Genomic DNA, 26591 nt, shown 5'->3' with positions numbered 1-26591 from the left:
GGACGCAACTTTTTCGAGGACGGTACCTAAGAAGAGAAAAAAAGATAAATATTGGGGACAGCAATATTCAAACGATTACAGGGTTTTTTTTGAGTCCATTATGTTGCTCTATTTTAATTATAAATCAAATACTCTACTACACATATTCGTATGCCGATGATGCTTTCTTTCATCTCTAAATATCGGTTACCACGTGTTTTGACCGTCAAAGTACTTCAACACGTGTTAGATTATGGTGGACCATGCGTCTCCATCGTGTTTTCGTATTCCGACGATCGTTTACAATCCAAAACATTATGCATTTTTTAATCCTTTTTGATATCTTTCTCTTTCAATTATTTATTGCTTTCATACGGAGTGGTTATATTTATTGTTTCTTTCGTTACGAGCATTTTCTACACACACGTTCAATCACGGTTAAGGTTTTGCATTAAGCGTTGCCGTTGAAAGTTAAAATACAATGTTTAAATTTATTTATCTGTTTTTTTTTTTTTGCATATTTTCATCTATTCCTTCATCCTTCCGTAGCTAACAAAAAGAAGAGAAAATCCCTCCGTCCACTTGCATAGCGACACCGATGATTCACTAATGAATGCTTGTTTATGATCAATGCAAGGTTTAATAAACCATTTATTTTGCGTCGCCTGGTTGTTGCTGCTTAGCTATATACATTCTTTGGTATTTTTAAATGTGTTTTGTTGTGCTAAAAACCATCATATCTGTTGCGGCATATCTACGTGAAGGCTAGAACTTAACCTGCTACTCGCTTATAGCATTGGAGGCTTACTTAACCGTAAAGTACAGGCTGTTTTTCATTTATGTAGTAGTTATTGGCTGGTGTTATTGAATCCGTTCGTATGCTCACAAGAAATTTTAGGCATGGCAATACATTTCTTGCGCCCGGTCCTACAACGTCGCGGTGAATAACTGTAGCAACGATCTAGTACGTTCTAGGAAAATGAGTGTCGGGACGTACGCCGCCGCTACGCACGGATTCAATAATACCAGCCATTATTACTTTCCGCCCCCCCCCCCTCATTTTGACACCGAAAGCACACCGATTAATGCTTTGCTACTTGGCTATGTTTGTGCTTGTGCGCGCTTTGCTGTTTGCACTATTTGCTCGTTTTCTATTGCTGACGGACGAATCTTCGAAGTGGTCAGCAATAAGGCATAAGTAAAATATGGCATAAGTAGTTTACTGGCCAAGTGTGTTGTATGTGTGCACTAGTTATGTGTGGACGTGTGAGTGAATGTGTGAGTGACTGTGAGTTGGGTTTGGAAGGAGCTCGGTCGCCTAGCAGCCGACTGTTCTGCGGGACAATCAACTCCAGCTGGTGTCGTTTGAAGAAGCGGTGCCATATCACATGAATCAATTATCTTCATCTTCATACTCGTACAGTGCCGGTGCGGGAGAGTCCATCACGAAAAAGTCCATACATTCCGTGTAGAGGCGTCCTGAGGAAAGAAAAAGAAAAACGGATCATATTAATGGTGATAATACACTTCATTAATTCAGCAGAAAAAGGACAGATAACATTCAAGAGAGGGGGAGAAAAACGAAGTGAAAGTTAGAAGGAATGGACACTTTAGATGCTTCGTTAGTTAGGCATTTGATGCAGTTCGGGTTAGTACGGGAAGGGTTTAGTCCATGCTTGCCGGTAGCATGCCGTTTCCTTGCAGCAAGTTGTATGCAGCTGGCTCTCGACAGTGTGACCATTTTCTTGCCAAATGTTATACCTATAAATTTTTTTAAATGTTTTGTTCATTCGTGCTGTTTTGACATTTAATCAGCTCCCCTATCTGACTGTGTTTTCTTTTCTTTGTTTTGTTTTGTTTTGTTTTGTGTTTTTGTTTTGTTTACATTCGGTTGCTTGTTCTTGTATTGTTTGAAATATTTTTATTATTTTTGCAATTTTAAGCTGTTCTATGTCTTATCATATCTAACATTTCTATCGTTTTATGTTTTGTTACTAGCAATGTTTTTATTTATTTATTGAATTTATTCAATCAATTTCATTTTTATTTTTCCTTGCCATTTTCAAACGAGCATTGTAATTCTGTCTTAACCAACGGAAAACTCAAATACAAACAAAGTTATCTTCTTACGGTTATTTTATTTTGCCCTTTGTCAATTAGTTTGTATTGGTGTTAGAACCAGATGAAGCACATAATGTTATTTTTGTTAGTTATATACATACATCTACACAAGCGAGTTATTTTATAGTGCTAAAATTGTGTTAAAAATAGGATGGAAACAGGGTTTAGCAAAACAAGACACACCATTAGGTAGTTAAGTAGGTACACAAACGTCAAGAAGGCGCTCACCTTTGGTGATCGAGGATGGTATGGTGGCAATCGGTTGCCTTTTTTGGAGCATTTTGGAGCAGCACCCCAAAACAAAGGTCAAACATGGGTGGTTTGATTGCTTGCGTTCGATTTTGTGTTTGTTTATGCTTGCTTTGCATCATCAGTCTTATGTTCGTCGCTCGATTGTCGCTGTGCTGGCTTGCGTTTGTGTGTGTGTGTGTGCGAGCAGTCTTAATGTTCGGGCAGGCTCTAAGGTAAGGCGAACGTACGATTGGGAACAGAATGCAGATTCGTTGCAGTCCGTCGTTTGCTTCCCACGCATACTCACACACAACATTAGACAAAAAATTCATGCTTTCCATGTACGGTGTTCTAGCTTGCCTTTATTTGTGGTACCGTTACGCTCACTGCAATGATGGCGATTATTCTTTTCGCTCTATGTCTACCCATAACAGTTCCAGTGTTGCCTATCGCTCCAATATATTTTACTGAGTACCTATTAATTACTATTATTATTATTATTATTTTTATTATTATTTCTACTGTTGCCACTAGCCCAGTGGGAAGCTTTCCCGGCCCACACGATAGGGCATTCCTTATATGCACGAATATGATTACTGGACTAGCAATGTCGCTCGATTTTTGCGCTTCGTTGCCTGGCTGCGTGAGCATCCTTTTGGGCCAACTAACCTCTCCTATAATACTCATGCGTGATTGTGAGATTTTGAAGAAAAAAAAATTGTCTAACTATCTATTGTCTAGCGCTTCTATTTTCATTATTTACAATAAGAACAATAGCATGTACAACATGTACAACTGTGCTGCTGGCTTTCCAGTACAAATGTTTTGTGTTCACGTCGATTTGCTTCACGATTGAGTGGATGCGCCAGACGACGGGGACTCAAGCATGGGTAACATTTTAGAACACGTGCTTAATAAACCTCTCCAGCACATCTCCAGTAACGGGCGAACTTTGACGTTTGAATGTGAGAAAAGAGCTACGCAGCGGGATTTTTGCGACAATAACTAAGGAAAAAGCGAGAAACTACCCAACACCTTAACCAACAGGCTCGCAAGCGATGGATACGGAAGAGAGAGAGAGAGAGAGAGAAAGTGTGTAAGAACAAAGGGGAGAGAAAAATGTGTATTTTTGTGTGAAAGAGAGAGAGACAGAGATACTGTTACGCATCTTTACGTTTCATGTCAAATAACCCAGAGAGCAAAATCAGCTTCCATTGTCGTTCTGTCCATCAAAGTTGACCATGCGAAATAGCATGTTGATTTTGTTGCTTGGGTATTAGTGTTTGATTGAAGCTTTGTGTTGAAAACATCTCATAAAGCTTTATGGTAAAATTTGCAATGCAAATCATTACATCATTTTGCTTAGCGGTATACATACACAAATGTCGACCCACTCTCCAAAACCATTTATCTAGAATCCCAAAAACCAATTGAATGTCAAGGAATAGATTTTTGTTGATTGATTAACACGTTCAAAGTGTGATGACATAAAACCGGGGAAAAAGTATTTACGGTACCATTGTCAGGGTTAATTTATATACTGCTCGTTTAGCTGTTGTGGTAGAATGACAGTTAAATCATTACTGAAATGTTTGAAAGCTCGTTCGTTAGGGAAAGTGTAGAAGAAAGATAAAAATCCAACACCTTTCTGCTTTGGGTTAGGTTCCTTGTACCGTTTTTCAATGTCATGTTGTGCCATAACAATAGTAGAAACAAACAAAAAAAGAAGACCAACACCAATTTACACCATGTCTCCACGTACATCCATAAAGAACATTGTTTAGAGCTTTGTTTGCTCTGCTTAGAGGTAATTTTCTCTCGTTCAAATTTCCACAAAAAAAAGCTTTTCCCCCATCCTTCTTTCCGGCCGCTTCTTCTAGTGCAACAGATGATCCGGGGGTGCGTTGGAATGTTTTACTTTGATTGATTCGGTTGCGTTACACGGTGTTCCTTGTGCCGTTGTTTGATTTCCTTCGTGTTGTTTTGTTGAGAACCCATTGAAGTATGCTTTGCTTTGATTTGCTGCTTTTCTTTGTATTTTTTTATGTTTCTTTTATTTTGTTATCTTGCTTTGCTTTTATTCCGTCTGCCGTGTGCAGCACTGTATTCGGAGTGCTGTATTCTTTTTTCCCCCTTTTTTTACTATCGTTTATATTAAACCTATGATTCGGTTTACTCTATTACCTCCTTGTCCGGGTTTGCAAAATGTTCACCTACACTCAGTTTTCACCTTGCCCCTCGGAGCTGACGGGAGAGTAATATGCTTACGTACACATAAAACAATAAATAGGTTTCACTTTATACATTATACACAAATTTGTACTATCAACTTTTTTCCCACCCCCTTTTCCTTTTCCACACAGTGCACACCGTCACCGTCCAGCTGTTTCGTTCGCTGCCGCTGTTTTATACTTGTCGTGTTTTACGCTTTGTTTTAGCCTATCTTTTTATCCTGTTTTGTCCCATGTGCACCGGTGTACTGTACAAGAACAGGCTAGCTATCTTGGATATTGCTTGTTGATTCCTTTTTCATGTTCCTAATCCGGCTTGCTTTGCCTTTGGGTCAAAACTGTTGTTTGTTAGAAAGTGGCGCACGGTTTCAGCTTTTGCTACGATTGCGTACTCCCTTTGCTTTACAGGCTGGTATTTACAAAACCAACGACCAAACGTGTATGGTGGAGAGCGATAGAGAGAGTGAGAGAGAGCGAAAGAAGGGAACCGACTAGTGGAACTGGAAAATAAGTCACTTTAGCTACTTGCATAACCTATCCGTTCTTCCCGCTGCTCGATAGGTCGCGATAGGACTTCCTCAACACAACGTCCGTCCGTTGGTACGTCGCTTTAGTTGGCATTTTAAATGAAATACCACAGCGTTTGTGTGTATGGGTGTGAGTTTGTTTTGTTTACCCTACGGCTAGGACGATTTTCTACTAGTGTTAATTTTTGGTTTTTTCGCTGACTAATTACTTCCCCCCATGGCCGCCATCCCCAACAAACGAGAACAACAATGTCCGGCATTAAAACGGCTTTCAACGGTCCGCGGCATTCGTGTGCGTCGTCGTCGTCGTGGGGTCCGGGCAATTTTCTTCCTGCGTTCTTTCTGCGGAGCGGGACAGACAGCCTGCACGTGTGGCGGGCCGTTTACCTAAACACCCGATCGCTACTCCAGATGCCGAACCGCGCACCGTGACCGGTGATTCGAGGGAGGTTTTTGTTTTTTGTTTTTCATTTCTGTTCATTTCGTTCGTTTGCAATCGGGGGGTTGGTGTGTGTGTGGGTGGGTGTGTGAGTGTGTGGTTTTGTTTGCTGATGTTATAAAGCCTTATTTAGCAATAATAACCTGCGTATCGCTGTGATGTACAGTCCTGCTGCTTGTTCGAAGAGACCGGATGAAACTCGCTGTCCTTGTTTTCGCACCGAAAACCGGAAAATCCTTTCGGACAGCTGGGGTATAGAGAGAGAGATATAAAGAGAGAGAGAAAGAGATAGAAAAAAAGAAAGGGAAAGAGAGAGAAAAAGAGAAAGGGAAAGAGAGAGAAAAAGAGAAAGGGAAAGAGAGAGAAAAAGAGAAAGGGAAAGAGAGAGAAAAAGAGAGAGATAGAGAGAGAGAGACAGTGAAAAATAGAGAAAACAGGGAGAAACAAAGTGAAAGAGAGAGGGAGAGAGAGAGAGAGAGATAGAGAGAGAGAGAGAGAGTATTAGTGTGTGTTGTAAAAAACGTCAAGACCTATTTCATATGGTTTTTTTCGATTCGCAATCCATTCATAGGAATTATTGAACGGTTCATCCATAAAATACGTAACGCTCAAAATTCGACAATCGATCATCTCTTGCTTGTGTCCATGACCGTTTGGAAGAGATAAAAGAGCAAAGTCACTTTCATTTCTTATTTTATTTTTTAGCGTTACGTTATTTACGGATTACTGCTAAAAATGATAATTTAAATTGAACAATCCCGCAACAAGCTTTATGTGTTATGTTTGTTTGTCTTATACTACTTTTGAGTTGTGCTTAAATATTACCAAAAATACCAAATACCAAAAATTAATCGTCGTTGGAATAGATGAACACATTTCCTTTTAAATTTGTACTGTTTTGGAAATTTGTTTTTTTGGAAAAATAATGATCTAATAGGAGTAATTAATTTATCTGATTGGAAATAATATTTATACGTTGGGTTGTAATGCAATCCCCACAACGACAGGACCAGTCGCTAAAATTAACAAACGAACAAATGAATGCCAATGCCGAATTCTTTTGAAGGATAATGGTAATTTTTTTTAAAGCTTTTTAACCATTTCTTTCGCGATGCCGGCTAGTGATTGGTTGGGGCAACACAAAGCGTCAGAAAAGTGCACCGGAACTGTCGTCCCGCGTGGGTTGAAAAACCCTTCCCTGATCGATCGTTCGATAGCAGACGAATGGGTTGCGAAATCTATCATGGGTGGGTGGGTATATTTACTAGCAAGCCAGCTCCCCGATGCTGTCGATGTTGAAGCACGTGCCGCCGTTGTGGCAGAAGTCGTCCCGATGGCTGTCGGCGCAGGACCGCGAGTAGACCGCAGGAATGGTCGCTTCTGCAACGCAGAAAGAAAGAAAGGAAAAGTCCAATTAAATCACCCGTAAACGACGCTCGCTAAAACCAAAAGGGCATCGCCGAAAGGTGGAAAAGTGTAACGCCAGGCGGAGCCGGGCGCAAATCCCTCCGGCTGCTCGCACACTTACTTGGTAAGGTAATTTTAACGTGCGTCGAGTTGAAGACGGACGAATTGTTATATCTATTTTTGGCCCGACACTCGTACTCTCCAGAGTCCGTCGTGCTGGTGTTGAAGATGATCAGCTCGGACCGTTTCCTGCAGAAAAGGCAAAGATAGAGCAGATTGTGGGGTTGATAATGAGATCGTGGGATGCGATCATGTAGAACACTCACTTCAGATGCACTTGGGCGTACTTGGTGGCGTTCCGGTTGATCAGCCGCTTGTCTTTGAACCAGGCCACCTTCGGCGGTGGCTGACCACCGACCTTGCATACCAGCCGGACCCGCTTGCCCTCGACGCGCGTCACGTTCGGTGTGATGAAGTGGATCGCTGGCCGGGTACCTGACCGGTGGAAAACGGAAGGAAAAAAAAAGAAAGAAAGAATCGATGTAATATTTATTTACAATGCACTTTTAATAATGCCCGTGAAAACTGCTCTTTTGGCTAACAGTCAGCTCTTGTTCCGTCCCATCCCATGGAGCGTTCTAGAACTTGCCCTATCAGACTTGGTCACTGCGTGGGGCAAAATCTTTATTTGTGCAACTGTTTTCGATGGCTTATTGCTCTTTTAACAAACAAACATTCGAGATTGTTCGGAGTTCACTTCGCTCACTGTAGCATATTGCGCGTGCGAAAGTAAACTGACTGTGCGGCAATTGGTTTCGTACCAATCGCTAAGCTGTACGCAATGAAAGCGAGTGCAGACGACGAACCACAAAAACAGCCGAACCTAGCCGAAGCCATACGGGAGCGCCATGCAAACATTCGGTTCCAGCACGTTCCAACCTCCGAGCCCGGAACGTTGCGGTTTCTCCTCATCCAAAGGAATGGGCCTTTGGCACAGACAGGGTTACGATCTAATGAACCAGTCTGTATATAATTTTGGGTTTAAATAAGCTGCCTTTCGTTTTTGGATTAGTGGAACTGTCCCGTTCAAACTACGTGAATTACCAAAAGTGCGTGTTCTTTTTCCTATCCTTTTTTTGTTATTTGATGCAACAATCATGGTTGGTTTAGGGGCCTGCCTAAGACACTAGCCCATGAATGTTGACTTTCCCTGACAGATTGATGTACACATGTAGTAGGCTGTTCCGTCATACCATACGAGGTTTGAGCTTATGAAAGGCAATTTTTTTAAACTGGTATGACATGACGGCTGCACTACGAACCCGACCCGTTTGCAAAACGAGTACGAGTTCAATGGTTGTAGTGTCTGTACGATACGAAACTTACGAACGATATTGGCAGCGTCTGTGCATCGGAACATCTGAACGATAACTGCAACGCTATTGGATTGGAACTGAAGCGCTAGACATGCGACATACCGTCGGCTTACCACGGAGTAAATCCCATTACCAACACCGATGAAATGGGCTATGGCGTAGCTAGTAGCAACATTCGGATTTGGTGGTTGAACAGGTCATGAGCTTCTGCTGCATCACTTGTTCAAGCATTCTCAGGATTTTTTTGTTTGGCATTGCGCGAATTGGAAGTTGTTCCAAGAAATTAATTTCACACATTGCTTACACACGATGCGAATTACCCACTGATTGCAGCTGTGTCCACAAAGGGAGGTATAACATTTGGGAACGGAAGAGAAAGAAGAAAAGTTATAGAAAGAGAGATCGAGAAAGTGTAAAACGGTATATAAACGGATCCCCCGACCGGTACGGAATTAAGAAAGGCAAAAGCATCGCATCAAGATGTTCCGTAAGCTGTTCAATTTCATCACGCTGCTTGTCGTCGTGGTGCTGATGCAGTCTGCAGCGGATTTCTTCCCTTGTTTGAATGCAGTCGTACCAGCATCGGGCCCGGTAGCGGGACCGGTAGCGGGACCGGTAGTGGGACCACCGGGTTCAAGATAATTGTGGCACGTTTCTGCAAGGATAATCTCCCGCCCTGATGCACCGGCATATAGCAGCACCGCGGCAGCCTCGCTAGCGTCCTACGCATTCACACACACAAACACACACACACTGATTGAACCATTCAGGATTTGAATTGAACTTTAGAAGGGAATAAAAAAACGCACGGAACCTTTTGACGAAACCAACCGGTGGTACAGTTATGGCTGGCAGTTTATTCACGCAAAGCGATGGAAAGAAACGAAGTGTTTGGGCATTCTGGTTCATATTGTGTCTTGAACAAAGGATTTCATCCGAAATGATGGTTAAACTCCTTGGTAGTGGAGACGGAATCGGAACCAACCATGCCAGAACCGGTCCGGAACGATGGGTGCCGCGCTGGAGCAAACCCATCGCTACTGGCAGTTCGCAGTTGTGTTTGCCATGGCTGGCAGCCTTCGTCGGCACGGGCGAATTCGGTGCGAATAGAAATGTGGATCGCTGCTCGCTTGCTGGAAACACCACTTGTGTCAACAAAACGGGTTGTATCGTTTTTTTTTTTAGCGGTAATGTCCCATGGTCGCCACGCCACGAGACCGGTTGCTACCAGGTCGGTGCTATCGCGCAGTGTAATGGCAAAACGGATATAAAACACCAACCCCCGGACCGTACCAAAGTCACAGAACTTGTGTAGCGCAACCCAGCAAGATGTTCCGCCAACTGATCGAAACCGTCACGGTCCTTGTCGTCGTGGTGCTGATGCAGTCCGCTGCCGATTTCTTCCCCTGCCTGAACGGCGTCGTGTCGGGCTAGTTGTCAGGATAAGGATGGCACGATTCGTGCGCAAAGATAGCCTCACGCAAATGATACATCGGCATATAGGAGCAGCAACAGCAGCAGCAGAAGCAGCACCAGCATGAGGTACGCAAACCCTCTGCAAACAACACTGATTGAACCATTCGAATCTAGTTGAAAATCGTCGTACAATAAAAAAAACGCACGGAACCTTTTGACGCAACCGATTGGTGGTACATTTTGATTGCGAAAGAAATGAGGCAAGAAAACTGTAAACTATCCGTCTACACTGCATAGCCTTTAAAATGTCAAAATTGTATGGAATGGACTTTGGCTCGATGGGTTCGATGCATCAGCTTTCCATCATTAGCGGGATATGGTGGTGGTATGGTGATATTAAGGCAAATTCGATATCATAAAGCCATCATAAATCAGGCGATATTCTTTTGTTGCGTAGCCGTGTCATCTCGATTCGAGTGATTTTTCGTTGCTTATTTTTGGTATAGACAAGCTTAGATTTGAAGTTCACTTGCTGGACTCGTAACGGAACAAAGGCAGAACAAAGTAAGCTCCAATCTGCACTGCTGGTGGAGCCAATGAGTAGACGGGTTGAGAATTCAATGCCTCAAACCTGTCGGACCTTGCTCTAACGAGTCGTGCTGGTACAGGAGGATTGTCCACATGAGATTGCAACATAAAAACAATGCTATGTTCGCTGTTGGAATCTTCAATTCAATAGATTTAAATGCAATTCCATCCAATCTTCTTGCTCGTATAAGAAATTTCGGCAATATTGCTCGTATAAGATTGCTTTACCTGAGATTCTTTGTTTTTTTTTCTTGTATCCGTTGTCTCACGCTTGTCTAAATATGTCCTACACCTTTTCAGGTTTATTTTACACCTGTACCCACTTCGGCTAAGGCTTGATGTTTTTTTTCTTTATTTTTTTAGAGACTTTGAGCCAATTGGCCTCATTCGCCTTCTTTAAAAGCTTGATGTCTTACTTACATATTTTGTGCAGCCTTTATGAATTTCATGAAATCAACATAAGTTTAATGTATAACATAATTGTGAATATTTGCCATAAAGACGATTATAAACATAAATTGCGATACATTCTTTTGCGAATATACCTACGCATACATCTAATGCACCATCAGCTCACTGCATCAGTTGCTGCACGAGTTACTGGTGATTTGGCAAAACAAATCGATAGTTACACTTTTAAATTGTTTGTAAAATGAAATTTTAGGAAAAATTACCCAAAAATTACCCAAAAAAAAGTCTCATCGATGAATGACTTAAACACAACGACCTCTCCAAAGCCTTAGAACTCTCGTGATCGATTTCTGGGCACAACAATTAGCAAAGACATTTCTATTGAACTTGGATGGCTTTTCTATGGGGAATATATTATTACTAACGTTATGTTCTTTATAAATGCTATTGCCACATTAATGGCGTTGCTGTAATTGTTCTTCTTCTTCGGCTCAACAACCGTTGTCGGTCAAGGCCTGCCTGTAACGATCCATTCGGGGCTTGAGAGCCCATGACGGGCATGTTGTTAAGTCGTACGAGTTGACGACTGTACCGCGGAACCGGCCTTAGCTGTGATTACTGAACGAATCTAATTTCTGATAGAAGCTAATTTCAATTTCTCTGTCCTTATCAACTCTTGGAAGTATAAAGCCATAAGAGATTCTCAACCATTGCAACCAAAAACAGTTCCAAAAAGCGTTCTAGCCGGCATTCAATGCCTCAGTTCTTGCGACTGTTACACATGCTTACATGTGGGTGTAAATAGTATCTGGCCCACCATATGCCGTGCAGAAGCTACGCGCACACTTGGAAACTCATTTACCTTGGGAACGTTGTTTACTTAGCTGCGGAATGCTTCACCCTAAATGTATCCCGCTAGTGTAAAATGCAGTAAAAATGAGTACCGTAAAAATCCACCCAAAAAACGCGTTGAAAAGTTCCACCGCGCAAGAAACGATCCCCTTCCTGCCTTCTCCTCCCAACAGGACCTCCAATGGTTCGTGCGATTGCATAAACACCGCATCGATCTTTTGACACGTTTTGTGTGCAAAAAAGTGCACTGCTACTGTTGCACTGTGTAACATTGGTGTGCAGTCGGGGTGTGTTGGGATGGCAAGGCTGCTGAAAGGCGTATTATAAAATCCAGACCGCGAAGCGCTGATCCGCGCCGAACAATAAGCGCGTGCGTCGCGGAATCGAGCACCGCGATCACGTGTGTGTGTGTGTGCATTGCAAATGCGTGACAATGTGGCGGCACAAATGAAACGAAACGCATGCGTTTGACAGACCTTACCGCACTGCCAGGCTTTGTCACCCCCGTTCCTTATCCCTGGATTGCTCTGGTAGTTCGATTCGGAATGAAATTGGATGTGCTTATCAACATTTTCGGCAATCGGCCACACGGCGGACACGAATCAAAATTCTGGCACGATCAATGCGGCGCACGGGGGCGGGGTGGCCGACGAACCACAACACCAGCCCATTTGGGTTGGTTCGGTTTCGGCCGACACGGTATAAACAAATGAAACAAAGCCCTCTGGTCGAAAAACAAGAGCGCGAAGAACGGGGGGAGGGGAAAAAAGGCACCGCATGCACACACACACACACCACACGTAAAGATCCAGCACGGCGAAGAATAAACAGGGGAGCCATCATCTTATAAATAAACGCTCGTGCAACGGAAGAAGTGTAATAAAATAAAACTGCAAGCATAATAAAAATACCGAAACTGGAAATGAATATAGATTGAAATCGATCAATCTCGGCGTTCGGCGTTCGGGCGCAGAGCACCAAGCTGGCCGTGCCTCCTAGTGTGTGTGTGTGCGCGCGAATGTGCCGATTTGCAAACAATGATTTGTTTATTTGGCCACTGCCGCCGCCGACACGCCGCCAGGAACCACGGACCGATCACGCTTCGGTGCACGCGGAACGCGGCCACATTTTCGTTGGTTTTTGTTTTTTCGGCCGAGTTGCCGATCAAAAAAAAAAGAGCCACGGGCAGACTAAAGAAGCTCCCCGGAGCGGTGGGTAAAAGGGAAAGGGATGCGGACAGTGGTCATACTTTCGCTCGAATTCGGATGCGCGCTGCATTAAAAACCTTCGCTAGCCGGCTCCGTCCATCCATCCATCCAGTTCTATGTGTGGGATGTGTCGGCAGCCGGCTCAAAGCACTTGGCGGTGATCCCGCTGTGGGGTAGTGTGGAGTGGGGTGGAGAGGATAAGAGTGTATGCGATGAAGAAGAGCGAACAGAGCGCTAGTGACAAGTGACGAACCGAAATGGCATATTTGGCGAGCAAGGTATTTATTTTTTACACGCTTTTTGGGCAAATTTAAACCCAGCATTGAATAGAATGAATCATTGGTTGAGTCATTTTAGATCGATATCGTCACGAGTGTACTAGTGTTAAGCTATTTCCTCTACCTCATCTATTAACAAGAAGAGACACACAGCACATGCTATTAACAAAACGCCTAAAAGTATGTAATGCTGCCGCTTGCTGTGATTGGATCGCGCGAAAGCATGGACAGGGCGCATTATCGCACCCGGGGGCACCAGGCGGAATGTGCGGCATACGGTTGCAATCATTCAAAATGCAGCTCCATTTGCATTCCCCCATCTTCTTTGAGCGGAACGCCGTTACAATGTTGCACGCGCGCCTATCTACGCCACTGATCGCTTTGCGATCCCAGAACTCTGCCAACTGCACACCTCAAGCAACTTAAAATAGAACCCACAAACACACGAGGCACAGGACAGGTGGGTCCCATCTTTTGCGTTCGCGTTCACGCGTTTTAATGCTTCACGCTTGTTTTTTTTCCCCCGGTCTCGTTTAGCCTATTTGTTGCCCGGCAAAACAAGCGTGAAAGCAAAGAGGAACCATTCCTCTAGCGCCACCACTGCACTGTGCCAGGGAAGAAGGGGAAGACACATATATGACAACAAAAAAGACCGACAACCAGCACCTTGTGTGTTTGTGTGTGTGTGTGTGTGTGTAGAATGCATTTTGTATGGGACGGATATCGATTTCATCTTGCCACCCGGTGTCGCTCCGTACTCGTACCCGGTGTAATGATTGAAAGCCATACTGATCTGATGCCACCCATCCCTCGTACGCTGCTCCGTTAGTAGTGGAAGGGGGAAGCAGTGGAAGGAAGGTGCTTTAACAACCATCACCAACTGAGAACAACAACGAAATGTACGCCACAATCTTGTTCCGATGTCGAAATACAGCATCCGCTCAGCTCGCCGCGTTCCCGGTCTCTGGGCTTTAGAGACTGCACACTTTTCGCTGCCAAGACGCTTACCGTGCTCTGTCTCTAAACGTTCTCTGTCCCAGGGGAAGTTAACATTTCCGTCAGGATTAATCGCCAACGCTACGTACTAGATCTATACAGGGTTTTCCAGGTGTTCTCATAGTTGTGGGACACTTTATTGACTTTTTATTCCGTGAAATGAACTTAATGTAATGAGATTTGGACAGTATAGCACCCTTGTTGGATTAATCCAATAGGAATTTCCAAAAACAGCCTGTCTAAAAAGGGTGCCAGTCCAATTTCCATCATATGAAGCTCACTTCCTAAAAGAAAGAGTTAAGAAAGTGTCCCACAACTGTGAGAACCCCTGGAAAACCCTGTAAGCACTGTCACGTACAGGTTAAACGATGAATGAATTTGGCGTACTTTGCTTGTGTGGGATATGTCATTGGCACTGGGGACGAATTACGTCCAATAGTGTCCCCAGTGTCGGCCACCGTCGCCCATCTTCCAGACAATAATAGAGTGCGTTTGTATGTGTGTGTGTGTACGTTCGACTAAATTGGCGACATTCGCGCGACTGCCGCAGAATCCCACTTTGGCAGCAGTTCAAGGCGATGTGCCGTAGCCATTCATCTCATCGTGCTACGGATAAGCGCTACGGAACAGCGCAGGGGGCGACCCAAGAGATCAGAGAAATCTATTTCGGTTCACCCCAGCCAATGATCGAAGGTTTTCCATCAAGCAAACGACACCACTGGGCCGCCAGACACCGGCGGCGACACCTTCGGTTAGCCAGTCGGGAGCGCCGAGCTGTTGGAAGTAATGCATAAATTGCATCACTTGAGGGCGGCTTTTCCGGGCAACCGGTCTGTGTAGCGTGTGCGAGTTCCTTAACCTTCTTCCTCTTCCTGCTTTCGGCAACGCTTACGTTGTGCGGACTCGCCATCGATCAGGCTTTCCCGTCCAAAACCCCGGCAACGATCATGCGGGGCTTTGGTTCACACTGTGCCCGGTGTTTGGAAAGGCAACTCGGCGGCGGTGCTCCCTCGGGGGTTTGAGGGGTATTTGGTCTTTTTAAGAACAAAAATAAAACCAATTATGCACCATTTGGCGCGGCATCCGTGTGTCTGCAGCGAGGGACGACAGCACACCACAGCAGCACAACAAGACCAACAAAATGGCAGGGAAAATTGCGGGTGTGTGAGAGTGTGTGTGTATGGTGCCGCTGGTATACCTTCAGACAAACCTCTCTTTTCCCCTAATCTCCCTTCCGCGGGAGCGGCTCTAGCCGGATGGAACGTTGGAGATGGATGGCTGTCTATTTTTGTGATTTATGAACCAAAAGTGCGTCTGCGAGGTTCTCTGGTGTGTGCGTGTGTGTGCTTCGTTTGTGCGGCTCCCTCTGGTGCTGGGTTGGGGTCTGTTTTCCCACCTAGACAGATCCGAGGGAGGAATAAAGCTGAAAAGGGAACGGTCGGCTAGACGACAGTTTCAGTTAAAGATCGGTCCATCAACGCGCAGCTCGCGCAGAGGAAAATGGACAGAAATTTAAACTCTACCGACCGGCCCGCCGTGGCGTGTAGAGCATCGGTCTAGTAGTACCGGGGCACACGGTTTGGCCAACAACAGCACTCGGCGTGTTGTACGCACGTGATGACTTTATATCTGCTCCCAGCAGCAAGACACAAAACTAGCTTCTCGTCGGTCCTTGAGGACGGTTAGGGCGCGCCAACAACCCCACTTCCCACTAAATGGGCACTGTTGTTAGAACAAATATTGACTCGCACGCGGCAATAAAGCACCAATCAACGCGATTGTAGCGCCGAGCAGCCGACCGAAGTGGCCGGTGTGGTGGCCACACCGCTTCGAGACGCGCTTGAGTCCTGCCGCCCGTTGGCGAAAGCGGATGGCGGTAACCTTTCGTTGCCGACGTTCACGTGACGCCCGATGGACGCCAGGTTTGACGTTGGCAGGCAAAACGGTCTTTCGCTTATGCAACGTGCGTCATCTCACGCGGCGGCATCCGAACTTTTCACGCAACGAACAATTCTCTCAATGAAACCTACGCACCTACGCGGAAAAGTTGGCCTGAAAGCATAAAAATTAAGAGCACCAAGTGTGCGTTTTTGCGTACAAAAAAAAAAAAAATGGCGCAGTTATTGGTAAAAATTGCGTACGCGTGGTCGCGCGCTCGCTCGCCCCCGGCTGTCCCGCTGGTTGCGCGCAATTAGTGACAAATTGGCAGATTGACAAACTGTCCATTTGGAGTGAGGGTAATAGTGGGTAGGGAAGGGGGAGCTCCTTCTCCCCCACCGTTCTATAGTGCCGCGGGAGAAGGTTCTGCTGCCGCTAGATTGTGCACCGATTGTGACCTTCCGCAGACGGGCAGGCGCAAGACAATGCCCGAGATTGATTCACGCCAGCCCACCGCATGCGTGTGCAAGCGTCTGGTAATTCGATTCGGTGCAATCTTGTTTCGCACATCACACCCGGGGGGATTGCAAACGGTCGCGCACATGATCAAAAACGGCAGCAAAACGGCAAACACACACACACACACACACATACGCACAGGCAGTGTTGAGTATTTTTGCGCAAGCGGGCGATCCACACGATCACGCACGAGATGCAGATGCTCTCTGCCGTCATCACCATTTCGGATCAGCAACACCGGGCCTTCATCAAAGTGTTTCGCGCCGGTCAAGAAGGCACTGGCTGTGGTGCGAACGAGAGCGAGAGAGAAAGAGAGAGATAGAGAGAGGCGGGGGTGCTTCTGCATAAGTAATTAAATGTAACCGCACACCAGCACTCCTTTGCGTGCGTTTCTGCTGCCGCGGGCCCGCCGCATCGGTTCAATCGGTTGAATTCATGCGCAAGATTGCGCGTGGAATGTGCAACACACATAGGCGCGCGCGCGCGCGAGCGCATGGTCAGATTTTTGCCAGATTTGCAAAAAAAAGGGCAAAAAACGATCGAGCAAATTGAAGCGAAAGGAAGGGAGGATGGGGCGAGGTTTTGATTTCGTGGGTCCATCCATCCATCGTCCCCGGATGGATTATGAGAGCGTGCTCCAGCCGCGCGGGAGGAGGCCGTTTCGTGTGACGCTGATGAGTTGTGCAGGCGGGTTTGGCTTGTATGTGTATGTGTGTTTAATTATGCAACGCTACCGCCATACAATTTGTGGCAAAAAAACTATGTATATGATGCAGAACAGTAGGTGAAATATGGTGGAAGAAGAACTGCCTCAAAGCAAGGAGAAGTGCTGCTATGCTATGGAGGAGCTGTACGGCGGTACGGCGGCATAAGTTGTAAGGTGTCAATTATGCGCCGCCAGGAGGTTGGGCATGGGCTGTGTATAATATGGTTTTAATTTTCTGATGGAAGAAGCATCTACTCTACAACGCTTTTAAAAGCTGTTGGAATAAGGTTTTATCGTATTTACCACAACAAAATTTTACATTCCTTTTAAATTTACCCTTAAAAGGCTCGAACTCGTGTCCTCCGGTGCATATTGCCGATCGTATAGCACGATACCACGGCATGTCTTGAGAGAGGTGACTGTTTAATTGAGTACAGTTGGAGCTGGATCAGTTCCGTAGATGTAATAGATATTTTTTATGATCCTTCTTGCTGTTCTATTTGATTAGAGTTGTTTTTTTTTAATGTTGTGAATATCTTATTGAACCATTCATTAGTTCCGACACCTAGGTGGGAATGTTTTTTTTTCTGCATAAAGGATTTTCCCCCAGCCAGTTAAGGCTGTAATTTAATACCGACAGAAATGTGCTGGAAATTTCTTGCCTGATGCAAAAAAAAAACAGCAACTGCCAATTTGTATCCACAAAAACGTTCTACCATCGATCGCCGCCACCGTGCGTACGATCGACCGAACGTAAATCAATTCAATTGACGCGACACTTTTCATTCAGTTTTCGACCCAAAGGGGGGGGGGGGGGGTGCGGAAAAAAGCACAAACGACAGTTCAGCAACTTTTTCTTCGCTCTACATTGCCCCTCTGCTTAGCCCCCTCAGCTCCCTGGTCAGATTGATTCATGGGCACGATAACCTTGCCGAACTAGTTCGGGTGCCAAACACAGCTTCGACCACCACCCGCTCCCTTTCGTCGTATGTTGTGCTTTGCAGACGAAATAAAGTTGCGCCAACAACCAAAAAAAAAACTTACATTTTAAAATAGCACCGTCCAGACAAACGCGATCGGTTAAAAAGTGTGTGCAACCGAGGCACTTGCCCGCCGAACAACAAGAAGGGCGGTAAGAAGTTTTGTCTGCAGTGGGATCAATTTCCATTTGTCATACGCACACTTGCTTGCGACATAATTGCGACCCCTTCACACCGAAACCCAGTAGAGCGCAGCGCCAAAGTGACATATCGATGCGGTTTTTTTCTCTCTCTCTCGCTCTCTCGTACGTTCTCTTTTATCGTGCGACTTCCGGTAAGAGTAGGAAGTGGGGCCAAAAAACCAGCAGCCAGGCAGCTTTATTTCTGCAAACGTCAACTAAAAACGCGTTCAATTCGGGGAGTAGAGCGTGCGGTTTTGTTGGTTTTGGTTCGATATCCATAAATTGGGATTTAACTTTGCGAGGTCTTATTGCTCACCAAAAAAAAAATGTCATAAAACGTAAGAATGGTGGGACGATTGCAAACGTGCGCCAACGATGGTTAAATAAAACACGAAATAGGAAACGTTGGCGCATTTTTGCGCTGCTAAAGCCCGAAGGAGGAAGCAAGCTCAATTTGAACCAAATAAAAGTAAGAACTACATAGGAGGACAGTGCAAAAAAAAGGGGGGAAACGGTTTGCCAAATAGCAAAACAAAGCTCGACAGACTGATGAAGGGATAATTTATCCTACCGGCTTTTTGGCGAATTTAAACGAGCTTCACGAGTGTTCTGTTGTATTCTTCTCTCTCCATATCTCTCTCTCTCTCTCCTTCTGTTTGCGCATTCAATTACGCTTCATTATGTGCTGGCTAAAAGTGTTCAGATTTTGGAACCGAGTGCACTACGGTCGTCACGGTTGGCGTTACGGCTTGGGCCATCTTGACCTTTTTTGTGTCATTTAGTGGATTGTTGCTCCCGGGCCACAGCGCTCATGACGGTGTGATCGAGTGGGAAAGCTGCAACTGCCAACTGCGGGTGCTGGGCGCACTCGCGAAAACCGACTCAAGTGTGAAAACAATGGCAAACAGTGGTGGCGGTTGCTCCCATGTCCACACGGAAGGAAGGCAACCACTCCGTACAGGGCAGCACCGCAAAGCAGCACCGCAAAGCACCGCGACAGCTCCCTGCTTTGATCTTGATGTGTTTCTTCGCTTTTGGAAACATTCAAGCAACACCACACACACAGCAGTAGCAGCAGCACAAAAATCGCAATGTTGCGGATTTTGACAAAACGGCGGAAACAAAGGAAAAAGGGAATGATGGGTTTGCAACAGAAACAAAAAAAAAAAAAAGGAATCGAAAAGAAGATTAGCATTGGAAAAGGGAGCACAGGGACGGGTGCAGCAAAACGGTGGAAGACAGCAACCTGAAGTTGATGGATGCTTTTGTAGTTTGGTAGTGCGCCCATGCGGTGTGTCATTTTTGCCAATCAACCATCATGTAAAGTTTGTACATTAGGTAGCAGATTTATTATAATATAAAAAAGGCAGACAAGATGTGTAGAATTACTTCCAGTTAGTTAAGTTCACCAAAAAATGTGACAACACTCAAGCAATTTTCTAAAAATTACATATTGAAGTGCGCTTCGATCATGCCCTTTTCGGATTGTATTTGTTTGACAGCAAATTGCAAAGGAATATTACCATCATTTATGCATTTAATTTCCATCATTATCCACAAAAATCGAGTCATCCAACTGTTTAAAATGTTTCTACAAATAAAATTCCGTTACTAGTTGTTGTTTTTTTTTTGCAACGTTAACAACAGATATCATCGAACGCTCCACCTTCCCAAGAATGGTAAGCGTAATGAGAAGCTTTGCGAAAAATATTTTTTGCGACAGAGGAAGTAGCAACAACGGAAGCGCCACAGTCCACCAAACGCTACAGTATTCTAGTTTTTCGGCCAAATTCGCTGCCCAAAACCCTTTGTCCGTGTAGTCACCCGTCATGGTGATTAGCGGCAGGCCGGCAGGGCTAGCTAGCTCGAAAGCTGCACGTTTACGTGACCACTTCCGGTCCAGCGTCAGTAGAGTAGGCTTGGCACAACGGTAACAATTTTGCAATTTTTGCCACACGGGAGCATCCGCCGCTGGCAACATTAATGACGGGCCAGTTGCCGCGGCCTTTTTGCCTGCCTGGGGGGTATTGGTGGTGGTGGATCAGCGATGAGATGAGCTCCCGTTCCGCTGCTGTTGTTCCGCATGCAGGATAGGACTGGGGTTTACCTCCATGCCGCATAAATGTGTGTGTGTGTGTGTGTGTGTGAGAGGAAATACAGAAAAAAACACGCAAAATTGCCACAGCAGTACACCGCGCAAGATCGCACGCAATCGCATTGGCAAATGGGACCGCGCGGGAACCGGCCCAAGAACTCCCACAAGATCGTAAGCTTAGAAGAAGGAAGGAGATGGGGAGGGGAGGCGGCTGTGCGGGAGGGCGCAACATAGCGGAACACGATCACACAAAACGAAAAACCGGTCGTCTTTTCGCGACTTCCGGTGTGCGGTCCGCGATGCAGAGTGCCCGGTTCCAGCGTGTCTGGCGCACCGTGGCTGGCGAAGGCAACGAACCAGAGAAGCGGCTTCACATTTCCACCTGTGTGGCAAAAAATCAAACACACATACACACACGAAACATTGCGAATTACAAACGTAAATGGCCGTAGCCGATTGGGTGTTTCGGGGAAGTGGGGGTCTGGGCAGCAGCACGCGGGCACCTCGTGTCCCGCGTACCGTGCAGCGAATTATCGGACAATATTAACATCAGCGGCAAATTAATTATACCTTCCGTCGAATTTCCGAAACATGCTCCGCGAAACTCACTGGACGGTTCCAGTTGCTCCACTGGGAAGAAGAGATGAGATAAAGAGAGGGAGAGATCGAGAGAGAGAGAGAGAGGTAGGAAAAGAGAGGTAGGAAAAGAGAGACAGACAATCAGAGGTGGTCAAATTTTGCCAACTACTGCGCCACTGTTGTTGCTTGTCTGCTTTCCACCTTTTCCACCCTGCCCTAACTAGATTGTGGGAGGTAGATAGGTTCGGGGTTTTGGCCAACAACAGAAAAAAAGAGAGAGAATTGGAGAACCCTCTAAGCACTTCCCAACGTCCACCTCCACCGCTCTATTACACATGACAGCCGCACGAACGAGGAGCAGATCGAGGTGGATCAAACACACACGCGGCACCGCACGGCTGCTGACCGCAAGTGAAACGAATGGTAAATGGTGGTTTGTCAGCGGGTCTTCTTCTTTCTTCTTCTTTTTTTTCGGAGGGTGGCCGACAAGTGTACGAGAGACACATTGTTCAGGCGGGGGGGGGGGGGGGGGGGGGGAGGTCTGCTTTTGAGATTGGAGCCAAAACGCGCTTTTTCCCTCGTGGGGTTGCATTGTTCCTGCGCTCCCACGCGCAATTGTTGCGCTGATCGGTGCGCTGTCAAGCGTGTATCTGTGAGTATGTGTGTGTGTGTGTACGTTTTTTTTTGGTAATGGAAGTTAAACTGTGGGACAAAACGAGTATATGGACGTGATCGGCGGCCACCACCTGTTCGTGGTGCGGGTTGATCTCGTGAACTGGTCAAATTGATTCCGACCGAATTGGGTAGATTGGGTTGCTGGAGCGATCGTTGCTGACGGCACTGGGGGAGTTTGAGAACTGGATGATTTGATGAAGGTTCTGGCCATTTGTGTTGATGGCAAGAATTCGTTAAGCAGAGATGTAGTCTCCTCAAGATGAGTTGTTTCTTTAGGATGAACATGTTGAGAGTGCTACTATATTTACTTCTAAAGTTACATATGCCATTTAGCTACCTAAATTCTCACAGTACACAACATTATTTCATTTAGCGATAAAAAAAATAATTACAAAAATTGATGGATTGAATGCTCCATAGCAACAAGATGATTTAGTTTCCCTAAGCTGAACATCTCTCTAAGCTTTAGGTCTCCTTGAGCAGAACGGGAGACACCTTAGAGACACTTTACTGTATATCAATTGTATACTTCAACAATATCTATGGTAACTTGAATGATCTGTCATTGGTTACTAGGACTGACGCGAGCCAGACAATTTCGACAATTTATATTTCGTGAATAAAAAATGAAGCTAATGAGAGAAACTCCGGAAGCTTATGCTGCTGATGGAGAATTGCTTGAATTTCCAATTTGGCAATCTTCCTAATATCTCGATGATAAAATGCAAATAAAACAGATCAAAAATGATCCGCTACACCTACAACCTGTGTCTCCCTTACCTAAACGAGTGTATTTCAGTTGAGACGTGACAGGGTGCGCGTGCCATCTGCAAATTTCAATCTCCACTAAACGGTTGCGCAGCAAAACAGCCTCAGCGAGTCCAGGCGAGGGGTGAATCCGCACCAAACGGGCAAACGGGTTGAGCGGAACGGAACGGGCAAGGGCGAATGTAAAGCACGGTGGCCGCACACACGCTAGAGAGCTGCAGACTAGACGAGTACAAGACTAAACACCTTCGGTAACGCGGCAATCAAAGCTTCCGCCACCTCTGGCTTTAATCTTCCAAACGATTGGGCGAGTGTTTGTTTGGACACGGCTGTCTAGCCGTCGGTCGATTAGCTGATGGTTTGCTAATGTTTTGAATGGGAAGGGAGTGTGCGGAATCGGCCTCACAGTTCACTTCACGATTTTGGGGATGTGCCATTTCGGCTCGCCAAGCCGTACCGGTGCAATGATGGGTCGTGTCTTGTGGTGGGGAGCCAACGCCAACGGTTGAGGTTGGTGCGCGTCTGATGTCTGTAGCAATTATAGGTGTAATGGAAAGACACCAGCACAGAATTTACCCATAGCCCGAACTGGTTGAAAAAATAGGTAAAATGTACTAAATTTCCGTACCGGTGATGATTCCGCGACGGACAGATCGAGTTACTAGAAATACGACTATGTTGCTAACTCTGTTCATAATGATAGACAGTTATGTGAAGCGTCATGTGTAAAGAAGGAACTATCGAAAGTCAACTTCGTGTAATCTGCCGGACGATTGGATTGGTCGTATTGGAGAGCTTTTCACAGAAGAGAGTCGAAAAAACGTAAAAGTTTGACAGAGATAGTAGAGTCAGTATTGAAACATACATAAGCAGATATTAGAAACCTTGAAGTCGTGTGCAGATCACAGATTAACACGATGGAAACATCGCATATGTTTATTTAAAGTTGTACAGATTTCTACAGGGACACTCAGGCATCGTCGTGTGAAGGGGTTGTTCCAAATGAAATAGAAGGTTCGCTGTGTTTCTATGTTTGTGGCAACGGTAGCGTAAAGTATTCAAGATATTAATATGATACAAAAAAAAACAGTTCCATGTTTGTAGCATTCGTGTTTTGAAAACTACTTTTTACTTAAAATAAAACAAAAAACGTTTATTTATAGTAGAAAAATGGATACTTTAACGTGTAGCTTTTTCGGCTTCGGACCACAGAAACACTAAAAACTAAAATAGCAGCAAAAAAGTAGGTCATAATATAACAGACACCATTCCCTTGCAGTTGACTAGAGGTGTGTGTGTATTATTTTTGTGAATTTTAACTAAAACAAAGCATCGTAGTTGATTTTAAAAAGGAAAGCGTTTGTGTGCTTCGTTCTGCAGACCTTCAAATAAGGGGAGTACGGTTTGTTCCCAAAACGGTGTGTGGGAAACATTTTCAAGGGTTTTTTTTTGGGGTTTTCCTTCAAACCTTGACTTGAATTGCGGACGACTTGCGTTAAGGATAGAAAGTGTGAATCTGATATTTCCTTTTTTTTGTTCTTCTTTTATTAAAATGCAAATTCTTCTCGCCTGGAAAAAGTCTAGCTAATAAAAAAACCGTTCCGCTCAGTACCGTACTTCTGATGAAACTGCACTTCCCACACTGCCATGGAAGGAATCGTATCGGCTTATTTTTGCTTGTAAACAAATGCATTGACCACAAGATAAACACTCGAGTCCGTCGCACCTGAGGTACGGGTTTTCCACCTTGAAAAAACGGAAGCCCCATGGGTAGAAGCACCCCACAGGTGGTCCAGGGCATATGCGGCCGGCCGTTCCAAAGCCGGCACATTGATTACCAAACCGAGCGTTGTTGGTGTATTTTTGAATATCTGTTTTTTTGGGGAGAAGAAAACGATCTATTAATCGACACTCTTGGCGATTGCTAAGCGGATGCCGCCACGGCAAAGAGAAAAACCAAGCGCTGGGAAAATAAACAAACTAGCCGCAAAGGCGCGCGGCCAGCATGGTCAGCAACCTACACCACCTCCCCCTCCGCTCCCCTCCCCCTCTCTCTCTCACAGGACTCGTTCTTGACCGCCGGCCAAGCGCTGAGTGAAGTGCATCTCCAGTCGGGTGAGCAGTCCCGTAAAGCAGGACCTGCTGCTGGATTCCGGCCGAGTTTGCTTCCGGCGCTCTCGATTGGCGTGCGTACACGATTGATAGGTGTTCTTAGATTCAGTCCGTCCAAGCAACCGAGCACCAAAACCAACCACACCACAAAGCGCGTACGCCGACGCTGTGCCCCCACCCAGCCCAGTGTGTGTGTGCGCTAACGAATACGTTCCAGATGGGATGCATACGCCGTTGGTTTTCGGTCTGTTGGCAAGGGCGATGACGTCAAGGGTGGTGCGCTTTTTTATCTTCTGCTATAACACTGCAAAAGGGCATCTTTTGGGTAGGTCTGAAGTTATCGGAAATTGCTGCATTGGTCGATTCTGTGGAATGTCGTGCTGTAGGTACTGGAATTATGGAAGACGTCCGAAGATATATTATGCTTGGGTTTTATGGCAGTATAAACATAAATATTGGGAAAAGAGTCATTAAGCTTTGGGCTATACATCATCTCTAGAATTGACGAAGTAGTTTTTAATACTTTAAGATGTGCCAAGAACAATTGTCACTTCTATGCCTAATAAGACAACAAGTTTGAATGCTCCAAAGTTTCTCCCGACGCTTAATGTCTTGGGAAAATGCTTCAATCCCAAACCCTGATCCACAGCCAGAACCACATGGCAGGCTCAGCTGTACAGCATATATTTAGATTCAGCACGTCAATTTGGAATTTATTATCACAGCTTCTTTGAGTAAGCAAACATTTCGCATTCGCTGTCCCGCGGTGTCTGCGCCCAAACAAACACGCCATGCTAATGCTGCACTGCAACGAAGCAAATAGAAATAAAAGAACAGGGCCACTAAAACATTCCCGCATTTCCTACCGCGTAAATCATAACGTCGCCCAAATATTCGTCCCCAAACTGGCTTGCAACTAAGTCGCGGGTAAACAAAATAAACAAAGCAGCGACTAAACGTGGTTCCATAAGTTCGGACGATCGAATCGAGCAAAAGCGATCGTTGCTGTGGTTTGTCATTTTTTATTATATTTACGAATAATATGTTTGATTCACTGATTCGTCAATTGGTGTGACTGTTGAGTTTTGTTTAATCACAAGTCAGGCGGTCGAGAAAGAAACACCAAACAGTGATCGAGTCCGTTGAATCGTCGTCTTAGATTGTCGCGTTTGCAGCATTCGAAGATTGCTCGCCAGCCAGTTTGTCATCGCCCATAAACTCGATCTTAATTTCATCCGCGCTCCCTGACTTTCCCACCCTGCCTATTGCAACGGTGAACGAACGCAGACACAAACAAAACAGAACAGGGATCGGGCAGAAGTTCAGTGGACGCGAAAAAGTCACCAGCGTATAGATCTTCATAAGCCGCTGATGACAGCGATGCAGCGCTTGTGCAAGAAGGTGTCACGTTGTGGGGAAGCAGAGGCGAAGATTGGGAATTGCTGTGTCAAACTGTGCCTACCAGTCGATTGGCGTGAGTGGTCGCAAAGAAAATCCGAGAAGAAATTGGAGAGTTTATGTGCAAAAAAAAAAAAAATTGAAAAATTGCACGATCGTTGATTTTCCTTCAAGTGCCAGTGGAAACGAGCAGAGAGTCGCTGAATTTGCTGAGCATTTGTGCGCTCACGGCACTCACAGCATTCACGCTCTTCGGAGCGGGGTGGTGGCTCTCGCGCTCTCAAACTCAATTTTCCACCTCCCTCTCGGCGGTGTCTCAGTTGCAGCTCACACGCACTCGCACGATCCCACCCCAACATCTCAAGGCATCGCATCTCTCTTTCGTGCGGGGTTTTCTTCACTTTTCCGACCCAACGATCCTAACGACACGATCGAGAACAAACGCGTCGCCTGCACAGACAGACAGTACACACATACGCACAAACGCACGGAGCAAAAATAAAAATTTCGACTCGAGGAAAACGCGATTTTATAATTAGTCAGCGTAGGAGAGCGGGACGTGCGGCGGTGACTTTTTCGCCATACGCAAACTCGACGGCACTACCACGAGCTACTTTTCCGACCATTTTCCAACCCGGC

General features: G+C 45.5%; 1 protein-coding gene across 9 annotated transcripts in view; it reads right to left on the bottom strand.

The window, feature by feature from the left end:
* Window positions 1-417: 417 nt before the first annotated feature.
* The window catches only part of LOC121591577 (protein vein), a 110195-nt gene continuing 84021 nt past the window's right edge, over window positions 418-26591 (bottom strand). For 8 of the 9 annotated variants that reach the window (XM_041912265.1, XM_041912261.1, XM_041912262.1 and 5 more), the window contains 5 exons: window positions 7262-7430; window positions 7057-7184; window positions 6794-6908; window positions 5672-5775; window positions 418-1458 (listed from right to left, as the gene is read on the bottom strand). In XM_041912265.1, the coding sequence (XP_041768199.1) occupies window positions 1373-1458; window positions 5672-5775; window positions 6794-6908; window positions 7057-7184; window positions 7262-7430 (602 nt within the window). In that variant the 3' untranslated portion in view covers window positions 418-1372. Of the gene's footprint in view, window positions 1459-4358; window positions 5776-6793; window positions 6909-7056; window positions 7185-7261; window positions 7431-26591 lie in introns of those variants that run through there. The other variant, XM_041912269.1, reaches the window with a different exon arrangement.

This window comes from Anopheles merus, chromosome 2L, assembly GCF_017562075.2.
Source record: "Anopheles merus strain MAF chromosome 2L, AmerM5.1, whole genome shotgun sequence".
In the NCBI taxonomy this organism is placed as follows: Eukaryota; Metazoa; Arthropoda; class Insecta; order Diptera; family Culicidae; genus Anopheles; species Anopheles merus.
The sequence above is the reverse complement of the archived record's forward strand: the minus strand, read 5'-3'. Positions and strand labels throughout refer to the sequence as shown.